The following is a 23,209-nucleotide window of genomic DNA, read 5'->3' on the forward strand; positions in this document are numbered from 1 at the left end:
TGGAGGTGGAGGTAGAAGGTTATGTAACTTTCCTCCAGGCTCCACAGGTGAAGCTTTTCACCAGGGACACTCTACGTATCCTTTCCCTTTTTATCAAGACCATCTCTGGAACAGAGATTGATAAGCCTCTTAGCTGGAGCCCAGTGTCAGAAACTGACATGTCTGCAGGGATTGAAAGGAAATCTCTGCTTTAAAATACTTGGGGAGTAGGAGTGAGGTGGGCAAGAATTGGACAGCAAAGAGAATAGAGACAATAAAATGGTGAAAATGTTTACAATTATTATCTTCACTGTTTATATATTGGGAAAGTTCTAAAATATAAGAAATATTCATGAAAGGAGATAGATAACTGTCTTCTCCCTTTACTCCTGCTTGGGATAAAAATATGATGTGGGGAGCTCCACATGCTGGGATCATGAGGTGAACTTTGAAATGGAGGCACGGGCTGAGCATGCAAAGCAGAAATCTGGAAAAAGGCTAATGACAGTAGAGCCAAAATACCAGTCTGGAAATGCCCACCTCTAGATTTCAATTTATAGGAGAGGAAAACAAATCAGTAACTTGCTTAAGGCAACCAAAGCCAAATCCTACTGTGGTATGAGAAGAAATATATTTGGTCTTTGTCCCTAGTGCCTGGCACAGAGCTATCAAAAACGCTCTGAATTTCCTGATAGGACTGTTCTTTTTTATTCATAATAAGCTCCTACTGATTATGCTGATAAGGTAGAATAGTTTAAGAAAAAATTTATTTATTGAGAAGGCCAATTATAGCATAATTGGATGCAGGAACCTAAAGAGAGCTCTCCTCATTCCTCTTTAAAAAAGAAAATTGTATATATATTTTATATATATACAAAATTGGTAGCGATGGAGTGTCACTGTATTGCCCAGGCTGATCTTAGACTCCTGGGCTCAAGTGATCCTCCTGCTCAAGCCTCACAAAGTGCTGGGATTACAGGTGTGAGTCACCACACCCAGCCTCCTTGTCTCTTGTTTCTGCTTTCAATTAAAAGTGTAAATGGAGACAGATAGATGCATACCCTAGTACCCTGCTGAACAGGTGGACATATGACCCCATTAACCTTGCAGAATATCCATGCTTATTGGCAAAGAGATTGGTTCTTTGAGTAGCATGTGACTTAAACTTTGCCTAGCGTTGTCTCTCCCTCTTTCTCCCCTTCCAGGATGGGGCTGGTTACCAGAAAGACCAAGTAATTACCGGGTTTGAACTTTCAGTCCAATCCACTGACATCCAGGAAAGGTGAAAAGGTTGAACATTAAAGGCTATAAAAACTCTTGAACAATGAGCTTCCAGGTTGATGAAGGTGCTGGAAGGGTGATGATAAACCCCAGTACCATAGCACAGATGCTCCTGCACTCCAGACCCTTCTAGACCTTCCCTCATTGTACCTATTCATCTGTATCTTTTATAACACCCTTTAAAATAAACCAGTGAATGTAAGTAAAGTGTTTCCTTTTGTTCTGTGAGCTGTCCTAGCAAAATTATCAAACTTGAGGAGGAGGGTTATGGGAACCCTGATTTACAGCTGGTCAGTGAGAAGCACAAGTCACAACCTGGGACTTGTGATTGGCATCTGAAGTAGGGCGGTATTTTGGGATGAACCCTTAACTGTGGGATCTGATGCTATTTCCAAGTAGATTGTGTTGGAAATGGACTACTTGACTGGTGTCTGCTCAGAATGGCTTGGTGTATGGGGAAAGGCATCTGGCATCAGTGTTCCGTGTGAGTGTGCTAAGTGTGTATTTCTCACCCACTAAATCTTGATTTTGATTTTGTGCACTGTTTTCCTTGGCCTCCCCACAAAGATTCAATTTTCCTAATGTCTAACAAGTTAATAAAAATCATCAGGTAGAAAGGACAGATGGAAGGTGTAGAAGTAGGTGGACACAGACCATTTTTATACTTCCATAGACCTGGCATCTCCACCTAGAGCCAGCACCTTACTCTTCTGATGTGAGCCCCTTGCCTCACTCACCCCATCCTTGACAGGGGTGCCTATGAGGGAAGCTTTACCTAAACCCCACGCAGCTGCAGCAGCCATCCGGGCCATCTTGGCTTGGGTCTCATCATTAACCAGGGTCCACTTTTCACAGCACTGCTGGTGGAGTTGACCCCTGAAGGAAATGAATTCTACAGTCAGATTAATCCAAATCTCCTCCTTAAACTACCAATCTTCCTCTACTGCCCCTTAGGTTAGTTGAGGATTACAGAGGAACTGGACACCTTTAATAAAAAAGCACATAATAGAGAATGAATGGGCTATCTGCTGTTTCTATGACCTGGTGCTCATAATTTGTCTGAGTGAGTTTATCAAGGATAGGAACAATCTCTAACTCTGTGTGATATGAAATGTTCTAAACATCTGGCTCCCTTCATAAATATTAAATAACTTCTCTCCTATGTCAAAGAATGCTGGGCTCTTTCCCTTTGGCAGGCCTACAGAGAAAGCAATCTGAAGAGACACATCTGGCCATTCATTTTGGGCTCAAAGCTATAGGGAGAACTGGCTCCTACAAGTATTATACAAATGGTTTCAGTCTGAAATGAAACCCAAATGAAATCAATCTGTACAGAAGAAAGGCTCTACAATGGTCACATCTACCAGAAAGCTAGATGATGCTTATTCTCAGAATTTTGCACAATTACTGAGTGTGAAGGAGGAGTATGAGGTATTGAGATATAAATGGTGCTTAAGAGACCCCAATAAACAAAGAGAGTGCTGAAGCCCTCGAACAGGGTCTTGCTACTGACTGCTGAAACTCCCTCTCATGTTTCACTCCTGAATGAAAAGAAATAAACTCTGCTAATATGCACATATGAGCCCCTGATTTCATGTGAGCTTCAAGATGCAGCTAGGAGACTCCTTAATTTTTCCTGCTTTCTGAAAGACATGCTGCAGGATGATTTAAGTTGGCACTGGAGGTGGAGTCACGAGGAAGGGTACAAGTTCTAAGTGGCCCGGGTCAGAAGCCTCATGGAGCATGAGCGGCTCTGCACTCTATGGTGGTGTATGAGGGCAGGGATAAAGATGCTGAAGGCAATCCCTGCAGAAGGAATCTAGGCTGAGCTCACCAAGAAGCTGACTGTGGATCTTGCCTAGGAGAAGTATTCAGGGCCATTATCCAGCATCACAGTACGGCAGACGTTAACTTTGTCATCTCTCTGGCACATGATCAAGAGAACCAGGGACACAGGCACTCTGGCTCAATACAGAGCTGATACCAAGAAGAGGAGCTGGTAGCCATGATGCCCTATGCATTTACTGAAGCTCCATTACTGGAATAGGATAAACCTGTGTCAGTTTCCTGCCACCACTTAGAAACCTTCACTCCTGGGCCCTGCTAGGGCTTCCCTTAGAGCAGCAGTTCTCAAACTCTGAGTGCATCAGAATCCCCCGGAAGGCTTCTTCAGATGGCTGGGCTCCACCCTCTGAGTTTCAGACTTAACAGTGCTGGGTTAGGGCCTGAGAATGTGCCTTTCTAACACGTTTCTATGTGACGCCAAAGTTGCTGGACCAGCGGCCACAGTTTGAGAACCACTGGCTTAGAGCAGAGGCACAGCTCAGCTGCACAGCATATTTTTGTAAGGATCCTGGCTTAGAGGTAGGAGAGAAAGCTGCATGATCTCCAAATGCTCCTTCCAATCCTATAATTCAAAATTTGTAGCTGGTGAACACAGGCAACTTGGATGAATGCATCCTCCATGCAAGCTGTTCCTTCTAAATCAGCCTCCCTCTATTATTTTGTCAGGATCACCTGATTCTGTGCCATAGGACCAAGGATGTAGTTTTTCGTTTCATCTAGAGAAGGAAGCAAGTTCAATGCTTAAATCCCACCAACTGTTACCCCAAGAGACAAAGCAGGGAGCAGTGTAGAAACAGCATCCCAGAAGAGCAAGCCCTAGCAGTGAGCCCCGCACTGCCTTCACCAAGCAGTTGTGTGGGAACAGCTGTCAGAGCCTGGTCAGTACACAGACAAGAGTTCTTCTCTTCCACAAACATTTGTTAGAAAAAATAATGCAGAATATACTGGGTTGTGCCTCTCAAAGGTGGTTGGGTAGGGGGGCAAACCAAATAAATAAAAAACATGAGACTGTGGGGCAACAACTACTATAGGGTTTTCTGATACTTTTCACTGCACACAGGGAGGACTGGGTAAAAGGTCCACCCTCCACGACTTTGATTTTCCCACCTAGTGCTATGGCAAAAAAGGTAGAAAGTGCTTGCTTTGGCAGCACATATACTAAAATTGGAACAATGCAGAGAAGATTAGCATGGTCCCTGAAGATTTAAAACAAACAAAAGTCTTAGGAAGTATTCCTTCTTTTGGAATCGCTCCCTGGTTGAACGTCTATGATCTCACTCCTGAGGAATCTTTTCTCAATGATCTAGAGGCAGTGTGAGGAGGGGCTTCACTTTGGCTGCAGGTGTAGCTGCCTGCACCACAGGCCTGGGTGGTAGGGGGTGGTGGTTCCCTAGCTCTCACAGTTAGCCTCCTGCAGGCAGATAAGCATGTGGAAATGGGAAGGGTCTCAGCTCACCAGTAACCCCTGATCATTCTGGATGCCACCTGTGATGAACATGTGCCTCAGGCATGTCCAGGATATATGCACAAAAGAAATTTAGAAACGGCACTCTAAACAGAATTAACTGAATAAACTGTATCAGAAACCTGCATGTGATCAGAAAAAATATTCTGCCTCGTTCATCTCATTTTTTTTCCTTGTGCTGTTACAGTTGTTTAGTATCTTTGTTATGATAAACAATACATGAACCTACACCAGTGATAAAATTCTATAGAATTTACACACACACATACACACAAAATGAGGACAAAATGGAAATCTGAATAAGATTAGTGAATTATATTAATGTTAGTATTCTTGTCATAGTATGCTATAATTCTGCAAAATATTACCATTGAAGGAAACTAGGAAACCTGTGCAAAGGATCTCTGTTCTTTTTATTATTATTTATTTATTTTTTAAAATTGCATTTTAGGTTTTGGGGTACATGTGAAGAACATGCAAGACTGTTGCATAGGTACACACATGGCAGTGTCATTTGCCGCCTTCCTCACCTTCACCTATATCTGGCATTTCTCCTCATGCTATCACTCCCCAACTCCCCACCCCCCGCTGTCCCTCCCGTTTCCTCCCAACAGACCCCAGTGTGTGATGCTCCCCTCCCTGTGTCCATGTGTTCTCATTGTTCAACACCCGCCTATGAGTGAGAACATGTGGTGTTTGATTTTCTGTTCTTTTGTCAGTTTGCTGAGAATGATGGTTTCCAGGTTCATCCATGTCCCTACAAAGGACACAAACTCATCGTTTTTGATGGCTGCATAATATTCCATGGTGTATATGTGCCGCATTTTCCCTGTCCAGTCTATCATCGATGGGCATTTGGGTTGGTTCCAGGTCCTTGCTATTGTAAACTGTGCTGCAATGAACATTCGTGTGCATGTGTCCTTATAGTAGAATGATTTATAATCCTTTGGATATATACCCAGTAATGGGATTGCTGGGTCAAATGGAATTTCTATTTCTAGGTCCTTGAGGAACCACAACACTGTCTTCCACAATGGTTGAACTAATATACACTCCCACCAACAGTATAAACTCCAGATAGATTAAACAGTGTAAACAGTGTTTAACTCCAGATGGATTAAAGACTTAAACATAAGACCTAACACCATAAAAACCCTAGAAGAAAATCTAGGCAAAACCATTCAGGACATAGGCGTAGGCAAGGACTTCATGACCAAAACATCAAAAGCATTGGCAACAAAAGCCAAAATAGACAAATGGGACCTAATCAAACTCCACAGCTTCTGCACGGCAAAAGAAACAGTCATTAGAGTGAATCGGCAACCAACAGAATGGGAAGAAAATTTTTGCAGTTTACCCATCTGACAAAGGGCTAATATCCAGAATTTACAAAGAACTAAAACAGATTTACAAGAAAAAAACAAACAAGCCCATTCAAAAGTGGGTGATGGATATGAACAGACACTTTACAAAAGAAGACATACATGAGGCCAACAAACATGAAAAAATGTTCATCATCACTGGTCATTAGAGAAATGCAAATCAAAACTACACTGAGATACCATCTCACGCCAGTTAGAATGGCGATCATTAAAAAATCTGGAGACAACAGATGCTGGAGAGGATGTGGTGAAACAGGAACACTTCTACACTGTTCGTTCATCTCATTTCAAAAAAGTCTCCCACATTCTTAAATCCTTTGGTCAGCATTACTAGCCACTTACACTTTATAGGTAATTATAAAACTGGAAAGATCTCAAGAGATCAGAGGTATATGGGACTCAGAACGGTAACATTAGGAGATCAATAATCACTCAGCTCAGTTACCCCAACTGCTGAAAGCCTCAGTTTCTTTAACTATAACACAAAGGAATTGGAGGAAAGCACATCTCAAGTCTCTTCCAATGCATCCCATCTGTTCCTACCAACCCAGCTAGGAAAGCTGGTCATCTTTAATTTGAAATGAGAGGAGTGGAAAGGGAAAGGGCCAGGAGGGGTTTCAAGAAGGAAGAAACAGTGGAGAGGATTTCAAAAGTAGAAAAAGGGAGCAGAAGAAGAAGGCAATTCAGAGAATGAAATGAATGAATATGGGATTTGGAGAAGAGTGAATACTTTGGCCAGAGCTCAGATTATGAGATAAGGGTTCACTGAGAAATGTGGTGAAGTGGGCTGGTGCCACAACAGGAAAGACTTTGAATGCCAGGCTGTGATATTTTTGTGTAAATCCAACGGCAACAGTGAGGCACTCAAGTATTTTAGAAATTGATTAGAGCTGAATTTTAAGAACACTTCAATCTCGTTGCTTTTTTGTGACAGTCTTGCTTTGTCACCCAGGCTGGAGTGCACTGCAGTGGCACCATCTCAGCTCAGCACAACCTCCACCTCCCTCCTGGGTTCAAGCAATTCTCTTGCCTCAGCTTCCTGAGTAGCTGGGACTACAGTCGCGAACCACCACGCCCAGCTAATTTTTCTGTACTTTTAGAAGAGATGGGGTTTTCACCATGTTGGCCAGGATGGTCTCGATCTCCTGACCTTGTGATCCACCAGCCTCGGCCTCCCAAAGTGCTGGGATTACAGGCGTGAGCCACTGTGCCCGGCCTCATTTATTTATTTATTTATTTTGAGACTAAGTCTCGCTCTGTCGCCCAGACTGGAGTGCAGTAGTCCAATTTTGGCTCACTGCAACCTCCACCTCTCAGGTTCAAGTGATCCTCCTGCCTCAGCCTCCCGAGTAGCTGGAATTATAGGCCTACATCACCACGTCCAGCAAACTTTTGTATTTTTAGTAGAGACAGGGTTTCGCCATGTTGGCCAGGCTGGTCTCAAACTCCTGACCTCAAATGATGGACCTGCCTTGGCCTCCCAAAGGGCTAGGATTATAGGTATGAGCCAGCATGCCTGGGCTGTTTTAGTCCTTTAAAACTGAAGTTAAACAATTTAACAATAACAGTATAGCATTTCATTTTAACTATTTTTTTTTTAAATTACACTTGGTGCTGGAAACAGAATGGAGGCCATTTTTATCCTTCAACATTCCCAAGCAACTCTCCAAACCAAAACCTGGCCAGATGTTCTCAGTTAAATATTATTGTTGCTTCCACCTGGAGTACGTATTTGCCCCTCTCTCTTTTACAAATTTACCTGTCTCCTAACTCCCAGTCCTTCCTCCAGGAAGTACTACAAGATAACCCTGCTTCCTCCTTTGGGCTTTCAAGGTAGTCTGGCTCATATCACTTTCAACATCCTCTCAGGCTTTAATAACCCTCTGTTGATGTGCCTGTCTCACCAACTTCACAGGAAAGGGCTGCTTTCTCATGTCTTGTTTCCTTGGAGCCTGGCATAGTGCTGAACACACAGTCAGCATCTGATACAGGTGAAGCACCTGAAGAGGGCAGTCGTTGTTCTTTCCTAAAAGCATTTGCAAGAGCTAATTTAAAAAACCAAGGTTGCCAAGTAGGAATCTGAGCTCTTCACTGGATCAGTAAAGATGAAGAGAGTAGACAGAAGGAAAAGCAGATCCTAGGAGCAGCCCCAAGGCTGTTGCCTACAGCACTGTAAAGTTTCAGTGAAAGCCTTGCTACTTAGTAGCTGAGACAGAATGGAGAAAGAACACCACCAAAAGTGAAAGATGATTCCTGAGACATATCAAGTGGAACAAAATGAGTCTGAAGTGAGAACTCCGTTTGAGGGAAGCCTTCCTTTCAAATCCAACTATCAAAGAGAAAAGTCTCTTGTACCCACACATGCCATCATCTTAGGAAGCTCACCATTCCCCCAGGGCCTCAAGGCAGCGCATGCGGCCCAGCATCAGCTCTGGGTCATCCTTGTTGGTGTCCATTTTCTTATCATAGGCCACAAGAGCATCCTCCCACTCGTGCAGTTTCTCATACCAGGTAGCCTGGATCTCCTGTCACATGGAAAAGAAAGAAGACTGCTGTGAGGCACAGAGATGAAGGGATCACATTTTTTAATCCACATACTCTCTTTCCTAATGAGCTGCTATATGCATGACACTTCACCTATCACATTATGTCTGGGCTTGGATTAAAAAGAACTTGAGACAATCTGGAGGTGTGCTGATTGGGGAAGGTGGAAAGGCTGGTTCCTTGACACATGGATGGAATGATCCTGGGATTACCTGAGAGCAGATGTTAGGCCATTTTCCTCCCCTATTATTTCCTCCCCAGACACATGGGTCACCAGAACACTAGGATGTGGGGATGTGAGGACAGGGGAAATCACTTAGGGACAGGAGAAAACCCCGACCAGAGCACCAGAGCTGCTGCAAAGGTGCCACTGCTCCAATCTGCTGGAGTGCTGACACTGGGCTGCTTATCAGGGATGGCAGCTGCTTTCCTGATGGGGCCAGAAAGACCAGGCCTCATGTGCATATTTGCTGGAGGAAAACAACTCACTTGTTAAAAGCTCTTGATCCTCTGCATTTTTTAATGCATTTTTAAACTTTCAGGAAATAATAATTTAAAATATAACACCACCACTTAAAATTCTTTGGAAAGCCTTTCTCCTACTCTTTTAGAGTCTCCCCTCCAATGATCCCTCCAGCTCAGTGCTTGGCAGGTTTACCAGTGTCGGGGCCAAAGGAGGGATTCCATTACCCTAGCAGATGGTGTGCCATGCTGAAACTGGGTATTGTCCACGTGAGTAGGAGGTGCTACAGGCTGAAAGTTATAGACTATGCCTCTCTAAATGATCAGGAGACTATTTTATTTGCTTTCTGTCTGCCCTCCATCTCAGTTTCTCTCCTGGGCTGCTTCATCACCAGCTCAATAAATGACTATTTTTGCACAGGCAAGGGTAGCAGCTCTCTAGGGATTTATTTAACAAGAATGTGATTCTGCAGTGAAATCTGTATGATATAATGCAGGACCCACACTAGTTTCTCCCATTACTCTCTTCCCCCTTCTAAGTAAAACTGATGTTTGTGCAGTATTTAGACTGACAACTACTCTGCTAAGCTGTCTAAAATAACCTTTTCTTCTTGAACCTCTGAAAGGAGGTCATTTATGTCAGAGACTGTTCCCTTGTACCTACTTCCCCTTCTCTGGTTCCTTCTGGCAGAGCGAGTGCCCTCTGCTGCCCCTGGACTAATTCTGCTGCCATGAAGTCTTCACCCAACATCAGTGGAGTTTGTTAAAATGGGCATATCTGGCTCCATGTAAGGCAAACTATCTCAACTTCGTTTTCCAAGCCTGTCCAAAGTAATGCCTATTATGCCTACATACAAAAGAGAAAACTTAAAAGAGTGACTACAAAAACAATATAAAATTTAAAAGCACTGGTAAATTTCTCATTTCAAATTTCTACACTGGTGGAAAAAGAAAAAAAAGAGCTGGTGACTAATGTGTGGCATACACTCAACGTGAACAAGCAGAGGGGAGGGGAGCAGCAATATGGAGTGGGTCAGTTAGAGGGCAGGATATTTTGAATTGCAACAGATAGCAGAAACTATAAGGTTTAAGCAGTGAATCACACAAAATTCTAATGAGACTGCTGTTACATAAATTGTGCTGAGAAAGCACAGGCTCTGCCAAGAAAAAGCAAACCATTGTCAAGCTTAATATGATTCAGCTACCTAAATATAACAGAAAATCCACCATGGGTTTAGCAATAATCCTGGAGTTAATGGCCACCTTTGGAACCTGAAGATGGAGAAACTTTCACAGAAGGTTGGCATTCTGAGTATGGGGTATAAACCATCTGCTGGTAGACCACCTGAATACCAGATGTCTGAAGACTCCTTGTTTCAATCAGCACTTACTGAGATCTAAGCTCTAAGGATATCAAAGGAGAGAACATCTTGGTCTAGGTGGAGTACATTAAGTGCCCTCTCGCCCTACTTTCTTCTCTCTGCAAACAAGGATTGTGAAAAGGATGGATGAGACATAGTTCTTTCTATTGTGCCATCATCTGGAGAAATGCTGTCTTAGTCTAGTTACAGACAATATGTGCTAAAGAGAGCAAAAGATTCCCTTAAAAGTTTCATTCTAATTTATTAGCCTGTCTGTGAGGCAAAATGCTGATGATCAAAGTGATGTTAAATATTCACTATTTTTCTCACTTTAATATCCTGGGCTCCTGATCAAGGCAAACCACAGTAAACGACCTGCATGACTAATGAAAGGTTCCTCGTCAAATATATGGATCTAGAGCTTCTTGACCTTCCAGGAATTCAATGCTAAGTTGATGCTTCATATATTTTGGAAGTTATCAAAATGCCCTGCCAAGACCACAAAGAATAACAGAAACATTTTAAATATTGGAACGCCAAAGATGGCAGTAGAGAAGCAGCTATGTAAGCAATGACGAACACAAAAATCCCTCAATGTCAGGTATCAATTATGGCATATATTTTCTGAAGAACTGCCACTGTGTCTTCCTAAGTATTCAGTGAGGATTAGCTGTGGCCTAGACACAACGCAAGCTCCCACAAAGATAACTCAGATCAGGGGCAAATGCCTTGGCTCCAATGTCAGACCGCCCTGGTTCAAGTCCTGGTTCTGCCATTTATCCTCTATGTCAGCTCAAACAGAACAGGTTCTTTTTTTTTGAGATAGAGTTTTGCTCTTGTTACCCAGGCTGGAGTGCAATGGTGCGATCTCGGCTCACTGCACCTCCGCCTACTGGGTTCAGGCAATTCTCCTGCCTCAGCCTCCTGAGTAGCTGGGATTACAGGCACACGCCACCACGCCCAGCTAATTTTTTGTATTTTTAGTAGAGACGGGGTTTCACCATGTTGAACAGGATGGTCTCCATCTCTTGACCATCCACCCGCCTTGGCCTCCCAAAGTGCTGGGATTACAGGCATGAGCCACTGCGCCCGGCCTCAAACAGGTTCTTAACCTGCTGGGACCACAGTCTTCTCAGCTGTAAAATGTGATAACAACAGTAACCACTTCTACAAATCAACAGCAAGTAGAAAAAAAGAAAGAAAGAAAGAAAAAAACCCCAGAAACCACTATAGCATTGTTGTGAGGACCAAATTAGATGAAGTATATAAACACCTAGCCAAGGGCCAGGCACATGCTAAGAGTTTGATAAAATCAGTGCTTACTGTGTATTCACGTCTACCCTCATGATTTATGTTCAGCTGAAATATAGTCCCTACAACACTGTTTCTTTCTTACTTTTTTTTTTTTTTTGAGACAGTGTCTTGCTCTGTCGCCCAGGCTGGAGTGCAATGGCGTGATCTCAGCTCACTGCAACCTCCACCTCCCAGGTTCAAGTGATTTTCCTGCCTCAGCCTCCTGAGTAGCTGGGATTACAGGTGCCTGCCACTATGTGCGGCTAATTTTTTTTTGTATTTTTAGTAGAGACGCGGTTTCACCATGTTAGTCAGGCTGGTCTTGAACTCCTGACCTTAGGTGATCTGCCCGCCTCAGCCTTCCAAAGTGCTGGGATTACAGGCCTGAGCCACTCAGTCTGGCCCATTGTTTGTCTCTTTCATCCTGAAGATAGGTAAGTCAGTATTAGACTGTTACGAATTGGGGAGAAAACAGAAAAGGAAAGCAACTTTCTAAAGGTCAGGGCCTACACCTCCCTAGCCAAGTTTCTATGTCCACTTTTCCAAAGGAATGAGGGGCTTACCAGCTCTCCAAAGTGTTTCATGGCATATTCCAACACTCCAGCTGCTGCCTCTGGCTGCTGTAGCTTATTATTAATGCTGAGAAAACAAAGGGAAGAGGTAGTTACACTCAACAGGTCTGAGGGTAGGGTAGGAGATGTGCGGGTCATTTGTGGGCAGATAGTTTACCAGCACTTTGAGGACGATGTCTTGCAGATGCCAAAAGAGTATCAATTATCTATTACCATCCAGAAAGCTCAGTTTAAATAATTTCATCTGAAAAAGGTTTTTGGTCTCCTCCCCTAATTTTGGGGGTAATGGGAACACTCATCTTTGGTGTTCTGGGGCCCTTCCTCTAACAGCACAGACTGGTTTCCTCAGATCCTGGCAGGCGGGCAACATGTGTCTGTTTCTGAAACACCAGAAACCTTGGATACGAAATTATCCCTGTTGTAGTACACAACAATATGAGAATCCTCTGAACATTTTTTGTTGAGACAGGGTCTCACTATGTGGTCCAGGCTGGTCTCAAACTCCTGGGCTCAAGTGATCTTCCTGCCTCAGCCTCCTCAGTAGCTGGGATTACAGGCATATATCACAGTGCCTGGCTCCTCTGAACTTTTATGTCTTAACTTCTCATCAGTTGCTTTCAGTAGTCAGAATAACGAAATTAATCAAAAGCATCAGACTGTGAACGACACAGAGATGGTACCAAAGTTGGGCCACGCACATCAATGACAGAACCCTGGGAGCTGTGGCAATGCAGCTATGCTGAGTGTTCTGACAGAGCTCACTCCCTTCAAATTCAGATGCCTCCTTAGACTCTCTTCAGGGGCTGTCCCCTTCCACCCTTTACAGAAGGCTGCCAAGGGACCACATCTGGAGTTCCTTGAACTGGCTTCCACTGTAGAGATGCTTTTCACTGACACCCTGCTTTGCTGATGCCATCTTTAGGCTGGAGGGCTGTCACTGCACTGGGACATCTGGGCAGTGCCACTGGGAGGTCTGGTGCCTGAAGATCGTTCATTAGAGGCTGCTAGGAGGCTCTGAAAGCAGAAGAGCCACGGGGGCTTCGACCCTTGTTCCCATAGGAACATATGCAACTAAGCTCAACACTGAATATAAGCCTGAGTTATGGAAGGAAGGAAAAGATGGGAGGGCGAAGGAGCTGGCTTGAGAGATTCACAAGACCACAATGATTACATCTGTTTAAAGGTAGGGAGCAAAATGTGAGACATCAACCTGGGCATCTAGACTGGTTTAATGAGCAAGGATCCAGTTTACTGCTTTGAGTACAAACTGTTTGCTTGACCAGAATTAATTTTTAAGTGGTTTTGGGAAATTCCAGGATTTGAGTTCAATGCAGTAATATGGCAAGAAATTGCTGTTATAAATATTATTTTTAAAAATCCAAATTCCGCCACATTTCTTCCAATGAAACCAAAAGGAAATTGCCCAGAAATCTAAAGAAGCTAACATTTGTGAAAGTCATAAGCTAATGCCTTGTGTTTACAAAGTGTTTTCAAATAATCTTTCCGACCCATCACTCCTTTGACCTCGAGCATCATAAGATTGTGGGAAGGGAGAGTTGTTATCAGACCTGTTCACTAATGGGGAAGCTAAAGCCCAGGAAAGCCAGGGATTTTCCCCAAGGCCCACAGGAAGCAGGACAGTCCCCCCGCATCTGAAGCCCCTTATGCCTCTTTGTTAAGGACAAGTTGGGGATGAAGCAGCCTTGGATTTGGAGTCAGAAAACGAGTTTTTTCCCCCTGCGTGGGACTGATCACTTGCTTATGCGTGGTAACAAGCTTGAAGGAGACACATCTCACACGTGATGGTAAAAACCCAATCATTGTGCATACGTGAATACAAAAGGATCGAAACTTGGGCTTAACTTTCTGGAGGTCTAATTCTGCCAACTATAAGCTGTGTGGATTGTAAGTCATTTTTAAAATTTTACTTTTTATGGGTACAAAGTAGGACATATTTAAATAATCTTTTTTGACTTTAATTCCTTATCTACAAAACAGAGCTAATAACACCTTCTCCTTCAGAGGGTTCTTCAGGGAATTAAATGAAACTATGAACATGAAATTGCTAAGCAGGTCCTTCAACCATGTTTGTCCAAGCATAAAAGCTGCTAGCTTGTCTGCAGGAATAACAACACCTACAGTGGAGACTTAAGTTAGGACTAGGAAGTCATCAGCGCAAATTCTAAACGCTTTCTGAGTAGAAGTGTTCGAGTATCCAGAATACAGGTTCTAGGCTCCAGATCTGCGGGGAAAGCTATGGGGCTGACCCACTGGTGTTTCTTGTGCTGGTACTAAGCAAAGCAATGAGCCAGAATATGCTCCATAAACTAATTAGGAGATGTTTTTAATTTCAAAGTGAAACCATAGTGTGGTCGTTTCCTTTAGGAAGCCGTGTATGAGTTTTTCCAAGATGAGAATGAAAGGCAAGTCTAAAGGGACCTACTCCACTGCAGGTTCATTGGGAAGAAGCTCTCAGTGCCTCTTGGCCCCCTAAGTCAGGTACTGGACTTGGTTGCTCAACACATGGGGCTGGGTGAACTGAAACAGACATAAAAATCCAGGAGTTCTAACAACTGTCTTCAATCTTGTGCTCTGGAAAATAGTCTATGTTCTTTTTTCTTTCTTTTTTAAAGAGATGGGGTCTTGCTCTGTCACTCACGCTGAAGTTCAGTGGTATGATCATCGCCCACTGCAGCCTCAATCTCCTGGGCTCAAGCAATCCTCTGGCCTCAGCCTCCCAGAGTGCTGGGCTGACAGGTGTGAGCCATTGCAACCGGCCTCCAGCCTATTTTTAAATTTTAACATTACCAAAGCTTGGCTCACTCCAAGGACAAAACAACAAAAAACAAAAAAAGCCTTTTTCTAATCCACTCTCTCATGTATTACAGTGCATAAAAAATGAGTTTTATAACAAACTGATCAAAATCAGGAAGTACTGACTGGGGACCTCAAAGGAGAAACAAATTTTACCTTAATACAGCTATGGCCTTTATACATTGCCTCTAAGGACTGACCAGCATAGCTTTGCAAATTAAAAATGAAAAATCATATGGCCCTAATTCCTTTAAGAGACATTCCAGGCTGGGCGTGGCGGCTTATGCCTGAAATCCCAGCACTTTGGGAGTGAGACCAAGGTGGGTGAATCACCTAAAGTCAGTGAATCACCTAAGGTCAGGAGTTCGAGACCAGCCTGACCAACAGGGAGAAACCCTGTCTCTAGTGAAAATACAAAATTACTGGGCATGGTGACTCATGCCTATAATCCCAGCACTTTGGGAGGCCAAGGCTACAGATCACGAGGTCAGAAGTTCAAGACCAGACTGACCAATATAGTGGAACCCCATCTCTACTAAAATGTGAAAATTAGCCAGGCATGGTGGTGTATCCCTGTAGTCCCAGATACGGGCAGGAGAGTCTCCAGCTGAGGCAGGAGAATCTCTTGAAACCGGGAGGCAAAGACTGCAGTGAGCCAAGATCCCACCACTGCACTCCAGCCCAGGCAGCAAGAGAGAAACTCTGTGTCAAAAAAAAAAAAAAAAAAAAAAAAATACAACTTTGACTAACAAACTCATAAAAAATGAGCAGCCTCACTCTGAGAAATTAATTTGCCTCTGATTTAAGAACCTAAAGATAAGAAGGCCACTGTCCACATCCACTCTCAATCTCTCTCTCTCTCTTTTTTTTTTGAGATGAAGTCTTGCTCTGTTGCCCATGCTGGACTACAATGGCATGATCTCGGTTCACTGCAACCTCTGCCTCCTGGGTTCAGGCGATTCCCCTGCCTCAGTCTCCCAGTTAGCTGGGATTACAGACACCCACCACCATGCCTAATTTTTGATTTTAGCAGAGATGGGGTTTTGCCATGTTGGCCAGGCTGGTCTCAAACTCCTGAACTCAGGTGATCCACCCACTTCAGCCTCCCAAAGTGCTGGGATTATAGATGTGAGCCACTGTGCCCAGCCTACTCTCTTTTTCAAGACAGGGTCTGGCTCTGTCACCCAGGCTGGGGCGCAATGGGACAATCTCAGCTCACTGCAACGTCTACCTCCTGGACTCACACGATCCTCCCACCTCAGCCTCCACACCACCACATCCAGCTATGTTTTTGTATTTTTAGTAGAAATGAGGTTTCGCCATGTTGCCCAGGCTGGTCTCGAACCCCTGATCTGCCTGTCTCAGCCTCCCAAATTGTTGGTATTACAGGTATAAGCCACCATGTCCAGCCACACCTACTCTCTTGATTGTTCAAAGAATAAAGAGACTTTTATTGAACCAGCTGCTATCACCCTGCATATTCTTTCCTCTTCCCCACTTTCCACTTTAATTTCCTATAGGACTTTCCCCCTAATCTACATTTCTTTTCTTTCCTTCTGAGGAGTTCCCATGTATGCCTCTAAGGCTGCTGGAGAATACTAAGGATGTGGACGCTGTGGACAGTGAAGTAAACAGGCTTATTAATCTTGGTGATCAAGAGAGTCTGTCATCTTGTTTGGGATCTTTTTTTTTTTTTTAAGATGGAATTTCGCTCTTGTTACCCAGGCTGGAGTGTAATGGCGCGATCTCGGCTCACCGCAACCTCCGCCTCCTGGGTTCAGGCAATTCTCCTGCCTCAGCCTCCTGAGTAGCCGGGATTACAGGCACGCGCCAGCATGCCCAGCTAATTTTTTTTGGATTTTTAGTAGAGACAGGGTTTCACCATGTTGACCAGGATGGTCTCGATGTCTCGATCTCTTGACCTCGTGATCCACCCGCCTCGGCCTCCCAACGTGCTGGGTTAACAGGCGTGAGCCACCACGCCCGGCCTTGTTTGGGATCTTTTAAGTTTTTCTTCTTCCTCCATGCTTTCTGGCACTCCATCCAGGGAGGCAACAGCAAGGAGATACCAAAATAAGAAGAGAGGTAACCCTATGTGCCAGCCACTGCGCTTACTTTTTCTATGTATTATTTCAACCCTGTGAAACCATTATTAATATTCTCATTTTATATATGAAGAAAACACAGCACAGTAGGTCACAGGCTGTTGCTTTCTCTTAAAAGGCAACTTTCTCTTAAAAATGTTACCACTGAAAAGTATCTTTAGTCATGTTGAGGTAAAGAAATAAAAAGTATCTTTTTTTTTTTTTTTTTTTTTTGAGATGGAGTTTCACTCTTGTTACCCAGGCTGGAGTGCAATGGTGTGATCTCAGCTCACTGCAACCTCCGCCTCCTGGGTTCAGGCAATTCTCCTGCCTCAGCCTCCTGAGTAGCTGGGATTACAGGCACGCACCGCCGTGCCCAGCTAATTTTTTGTACTTTTCGTAGAGATGGAGTTTCACCATGTTGACCAAGATAGTCTCGATCTCTTGACCTCGTGATCCACCTGCCTCGGCCTCCCAAAGTGCTGGGATTACAGGCTTGAGCCACCACACCTGGCCAAAAGTATCTTAAGTAATAACGAAGGGTATGCTGCAAGCTCTGCAATGGGAGGGACCAGACTGTGTCTTAGCTTTCTACTCTCGGCAGCAGCAGGCACCCAGGAATCACCTGTAGAATGAATGAATGTCAGCAATGGGTGGGACATTACCATCAACTAACTCTCTAGAATTCATCGTACAGGAGAAGGGAGCCCTCCTGTGCCTTCATTTTAACTTCCTCACTCTTACACCCAAGCTCCCATCTCATATTTTTTGTTTCCTTCCAGAAGGTACTAACATGCCTTCAGCCTCCCATGTGACAGCACGCCACCACAGCAGGCTTTTCAAAGACAGCCAGACTTATAGTTCAGGCTGCAAAGTCCAGGACAAGCAAGCCTCTGTGAAAACGCAGGAGCTCACAGCCACTAAGTCCCAAGTCTCCTGCCTACCTGGGTGATACAAAGCTGTTCTTTGAATTATGTCCCTTTTCTACTGAGATGTGGTTTTATGAGCTGAAGGGAGAGACTGTATGTTTGGCTCCTGTGAAGAAACTGCCTTTGCTCAAAAGCCCCCTTAGCGAGGAATTCTTATTTTACGAGGCAGCTAGGAGTTTTATATAACCCATTCTATAAACACCCCCTTGTGTGCCCCTCAGTCTTTCCTTATTAATGCTGGAGGCTTATAAAGGGCAAACTGTTCAAAGCCCCAGCCCAACAGCAGGGGAGTACTTAACACCACAAACCAGACCCTGCTGATGCTGGTCTAGTGGAAAAGATCTCAACACATACACATTTAGAGAGACTGAGGCTTGAAGGCAACGTGCCTACAACAGTATGAAGAAATGTCAGGTCAACCAGATTTCCCATCTCCTCTTGACATGCACCGAGGCCAAAAGGAAAAGAGAACTGAGTCCCAAGAATTTTCTAAACCAGTGATTCCCACTGCCTCCCAAACATGGGTGTAGGGTATGTTGTATTTTACTGTTTTCCGGTGATGATTAATATCCAGTTGCTATCACACAGCTGTGAATCTGTAGAGCAAACAGAAACTGCCTATCTGCATAATAAAACTCAGAGCCCACAACCGAACCTGGCGTTAGGAAGACAATGAAGACAGACGGAACAAGAACATGGTGAATCTGGGTATCACGAGGCAGCGGTGGCAGCGGTTGTACAGACATATTTTCATTCATTCTCCACTCTCCCCACCCCAGCCCAAGATTGAATTCTGGTAAAGGAGGCTGAATTGCAGAGCCTCCTTTAATTGAACTCGAGTTTTGAACTGAGTTGGGAAAGCTTTTGGCAATTAAGGAAAACATTTTCTAGAGCTGAGCAGAACTAATAGTAAGAAATTGCCTTGCTGCCTTCCTATAGCAAACGTCACACCATTCCACCAAGCATCGTATCCCCACCATCTGGAAATCTCGTTCCCAAGGCAGGGCAAGTGGGTGAGCTGAGCGCATGATTCAGCTGTGCGGACGCTTCCCCTGGCAGAGGCCTTGTCAGAAGGGATGGTGGAGCAGCCCACATGGGCGGTGAGGCCTGCTGCCTCCCCACGGCCTTGCCCTCTCAGGCCTTCTCTAGCTGCCTTTTTTTTTTTTTTTTTGAGACAGGGTCTCACTCTGTTGCCCAGACTAGAATGCAGTGGCGTGATCTCAGCTCACCGCAACCTCTGCCTCAAACCTCAAGGATTCTTGTGCCTTAGTCTCTCAAGTAGCTGGGATTACAGGTGCACGCAACTACAGTCCAGCTAATTTTTGCATTTTTAGTAGTGGAAAAGCGGTTTCAACCATGATGGCCAGGCTGGTCTTGAACTCCTGACCTCAAATGATCCACCTGTTTCAGCCTCTCAAAGTGCTGGGATTACAGATGTGAGCCACCATGCCGAGACCCCTTGCTGCCTTTTATTGAAGAAAGATGAGATTGACCAAATTAGTGGCTCATTAACTACTCAAGGACTTAATGCTGACCCTCAGCAAAGCAGTCTAAATGCCATTCCTGCCACCTGGAGATCACCATTGTCTCCTGAAGCGTCCTCAGTTACGGCTTCACAGGCTTCCAGACAGATGTTGGGTCCATAGTTATTTGGCCTGGTAGCGCCTTCTTGCATGGCACACTTGATTATTGCCCTCATCCCTCAGCCTTGGCGCCGCGTGACCTCTGGGCTGTCCAGAACGAAGTGATGCAAGACTTCCATATGAGGCCGCGCCTGTCGGAAAGTCCTCAGGCAACAGGGAACATCTGCAGGCACATCTGGGGGAACACTCAGGCTTCCCCGGCGCTCCCATCAGGAATGTATGAGAACACACCCACTGGCTTCCCAAACGGCCCTGGGCCTTCTTTCTCCTGTCTATTTCTAGTGCAGACCACAGTCTGCGTTTCATTTGGTTCTCTGTCAAGTGAGAATTCTCTGAATTCCCTTGGCACCAGGCTGGTGACACATGCACCACAGTTGATGGGGCTGTGGCAGGTCTGACTGAGGAGGCCTGACCAGCCCACTGAGGCCACCCTGGACACTGCTTTGAGTCCTAACCACTGTATCAAATGGTTTTTATTGTTTCTCTCATAGACTGGCAACTGCTTGAGATCCTCCTTGTCACTTCTCCCAGCACTGAGGCTTAGCTCAGTGCTCAACATAGGATTAAAAACCAAATAGTCTGATTCCTTCTGGGGTTGGCTAGGCCTTGATGTCTTTATCAGGAAGCTACCTTGGGAATCTGGGAACAGGGGAATGGTCTGGGGAACTCAAGAATGAACATACTAATCTAGAAGGGAAACGACAGCAGTGCAGGACAGAGGCAAAATGAAAACATCTGAAAAGTGACAGAGTAGAAGGTTGGGAATGCAGACAGGAGAGGAAGTGAAGGGAGACAAGGCCAGAATCAGATGGTGAAGACAGTGCCTCTGGGTCTGGCAGGGCCAGAACTTAGGGAAAAAGCTACATATTAAGAGAAGGCTGGCTCCATTACAAGGTTTCAAAGTTGGGCATATGGTGTCCTTGGAGCTCCTGGGGACCAAAGACAGCAAGATAAAAAAGGTTTGGTGCAAGTGAGGTGGCCAGTTTCAGACAATCAAAACAGGTTTCGTTGGCTGGGCGCGGAGGCTCACCACCTTGGGAGGCTGAGACAGGGTGATTACGTGAGGACAAGAATTCAAGACCAGCCTTGGCAACATAGCAAGACTTTGAATCTATAAAAAAAATTAAAAATTAGTTGGGTCAGGTGATCTGTGCCTGCAGTCCCAGTTATTTGGGAGACTAAGGCAGGAGGAACAATTGAGCCCACCAGTGCAAGGCTGCAGTGGGCCATGACTGCAGTACTGTACTCCAGACTAGGTGACAGAGTGAGACCCTGTCTCCAAAAACAAAACAAAACAAAAGGCTCCTGATGTCTCAGGCTCAGAGTGGCCTAAGAATAAAAAGAATTCTTATTATGTCTTCATCCTTCTTTCTGTCTGGTCACAGTTTAAACGGTTTGTCACAGGCCAGGCAAGGTGGCTCATGCCTATGATCCCAGCACTTTGGGAGGCCAAGCTAGGCAGATCACCTGAGGTCAGGAGTTTGAGACCAGCCTGACCAACACGGAGAAACCCTGTCTCTACTAAAAATACAAAATTAGCTGGGCATGGTGGCACATGTCTGTAATCCCAGCTACTCCAGAAGCTGAGGCAGAAGAACTGCTTGAACCTGGGAGGCAGAGGTTGCCATGAGCCAAGATCGCATTACTGCACTCCAGCCTGGAGTCTCAAAAAAAAAAAGGTTTGTCTGTCACAATACCTAGAGGACATGCTGAATCTATATGAGAAAAGGAAGTGAGCCCTTAGAATAAAAAAGGTAGAACGTTAACAGTTGTTGAGATTAGAAAGTAGTGGGGGAGGGGGAAGGGGAGGGGAAGGTGCATGAGCATGCAAAATAAAATCTCATCTTTTCAAGAAGTATCACTTTTTAAAAAGAAAAACATGGAGGAGGGAAGTTGATTATGATATAATCACCTTTCCAAGATACTTTTACCTGTGCATACTGGTGATGAAAGCATATATACAGTTTCATGTTCTGCCTCTTCACCTAACATAGGTATTTTCCACTCCATTCAGTCTTCCTAATGGCTTTTACTGGCTGCACACCCGCTGCCTCCCACTGATCGATCCCATGGCTGGTTAGCAGCCGCACTAGATACCAGGCCACCAGGAGTGCTGCTAATGAGCTCACATTCAGTACTCTCTATGGTAAGTGAACTGTCCTGCAGAAGTTTACAAAGTCAGCTCTGCAAACCCTAGTGCCCAGCCCCAGAGAGGAATACTGCCCAGCAATAAGCTGGCAAGCTGGCCCATTTGACTCACTGTCTCCAGGCATCTCCTGGTTGGATGTAGGGCCCAGGTGCCTTAGAACAACCCAGAATAAGGCAAAGAGAGGTGTACAACCCCAGAATGTCAAAGCACACGATTTTTGCTGGCAGGGTTTACAATGGAGGAGCCTGTCAGAGGCGAGTTGTAAAAATGATGAATGGCTGTCACATTTCCAAGGCTCTGGCTGATTTAGGGAGCTATTGGCAGGCACATCGCTCCCAGCATGTCAGCCAGTTAATTACTTCCAACTTTATCTTTCTTGTCAACACTTCTTGACAAATTGGCCATTATCTTTTTACTCTACAACAATGAGTACTGCTCCTTTTCTGGTGATGCCTGCAGGTTCTTCTCCCCCTTTCTGCTTCTTCACATCCAGAGAGAAATGAACAGCTCTGAGAGACTATTAGAAAGAAGCAGCAGTCAGGAAAAGGATGGGGAAAAGGAGCAAAAGGGGTGGGCCAATAGAGTGACTCCAAAGCTAATGTTCATCTCTCTTGACTCAAAACCGAGTTGATATTTTGGATAAAGTCCTGATTTCTTGGCTTCCAAATGTCCAAGAACTCTGACTCAGTCCATTATGAGGATAAAGTTGGGAAACTTAAATGAGGTGGCACCTAGTGATCTGGCAGCTTCTGACTCTTCACATTTAATCGCAGAAGCAGATGTGAGCTTGTCTTCTGCTCTATTAAGGAGCTAGGCCACAGTGTAGGAATAATGATGCCCATTCTGGGTTCAGGGAAAAGAAAAATCATGCCTACCTTCTTGGTAAAGAAAGCTGTATGGAAGAGAACTGGGGCACACGGTAACTGGATTACCAGGATTCACAGCCAGTGAAAGTGCCAGAAAAATTTGGAGACCAGTGGTGCCCCTACTGATACATTCCATCGTCACTGGATAACCAGTCAGAGGTGGTCATGAGGCAGAGCCCAGCACCTACTAGATTTCATCAGTTTTAAGATGCACATTTTTTTCACAACTTAACATCTCTGAAATCGGGATGCAGCACACAAGTCAAGGTTTCAGAGCACTGGGACACAGTGTAACTGCCAGTGGTTTCTTTACCTCCCCCAGTGTTATACAAAAACCAGAAGCAGTTTCTCTAACTCAGTTTAAGAGCAGTCCCATGAAATCTCCAGGTAGTCCTAAGGATGAGCTAACTTCAGTGGAAGAGTTGAGGGTTACCACTGAAATACAGCAATTTTCTCCCCTTAGAAGGGTCTTGTTCTGTAACAAAAGTCCCTCTATCCTTTTGGTCAGCTTTAGGAAAAACCCCAGAACTCTTCTTATCA

General features: G+C 44.7%; 1 protein-coding gene, 1 non-coding gene and 1 pseudogene across 4 annotated transcripts in view; 1 reads left to right on the forward strand and 2 right to left on the reverse strand.

Annotated features, from left to right (window-relative positions):
• Nucleotides 1-23,209, reverse strand: part of MTOR (mechanistic target of rapamycin kinase) — a 154,195-nt gene that overhangs the window by 41,252 nt on the left and 89,734 nt on the right. For all 3 annotated transcript variants that reach the window (XR_013519787.1, XM_035307714.3, XM_035307715.3), the window contains exons 29-31: nucleotides 12,176-12,251; nucleotides 8,338-8,477; nucleotides 2,036-2,136 (exon numbers count right to left, since the gene is read on the reverse strand). Coding sequence is in view for 2 of the 3 variants with exons in the window: in XM_035307714.3 (XP_035163605.1) it covers nucleotides 2,036-2,136; nucleotides 8,338-8,477; nucleotides 12,176-12,251 (317 nt within the window). In the remaining variant the exon portion in view is untranslated. The remainder of the gene's footprint in view (nucleotides 1-2,035; nucleotides 2,137-8,337; nucleotides 8,478-12,175; nucleotides 12,252-23,209) is intronic.
• Nucleotides 4,240-4,340, forward strand: LOC118143405 (U6 spliceosomal RNA; annotated as a pseudogene).
• On the reverse strand, nucleotides 13,925-14,030 carry LOC118143539 (small nucleolar RNA U13). Its single transcript, XR_004727736.1, has one exon. It is a non-coding gene; the product is annotated as a small nucleolar RNA U13 (small nucleolar RNA).

This window comes from Callithrix jacchus, chromosome 7, assembly GCF_049354715.1.
Source record: "Callithrix jacchus isolate 240 chromosome 7, calJac240_pri, whole genome shotgun sequence".
In the NCBI taxonomy this organism is placed as follows: domain Eukaryota; kingdom Metazoa; phylum Chordata; class Mammalia; order Primates; family Cebidae; genus Callithrix; species Callithrix jacchus.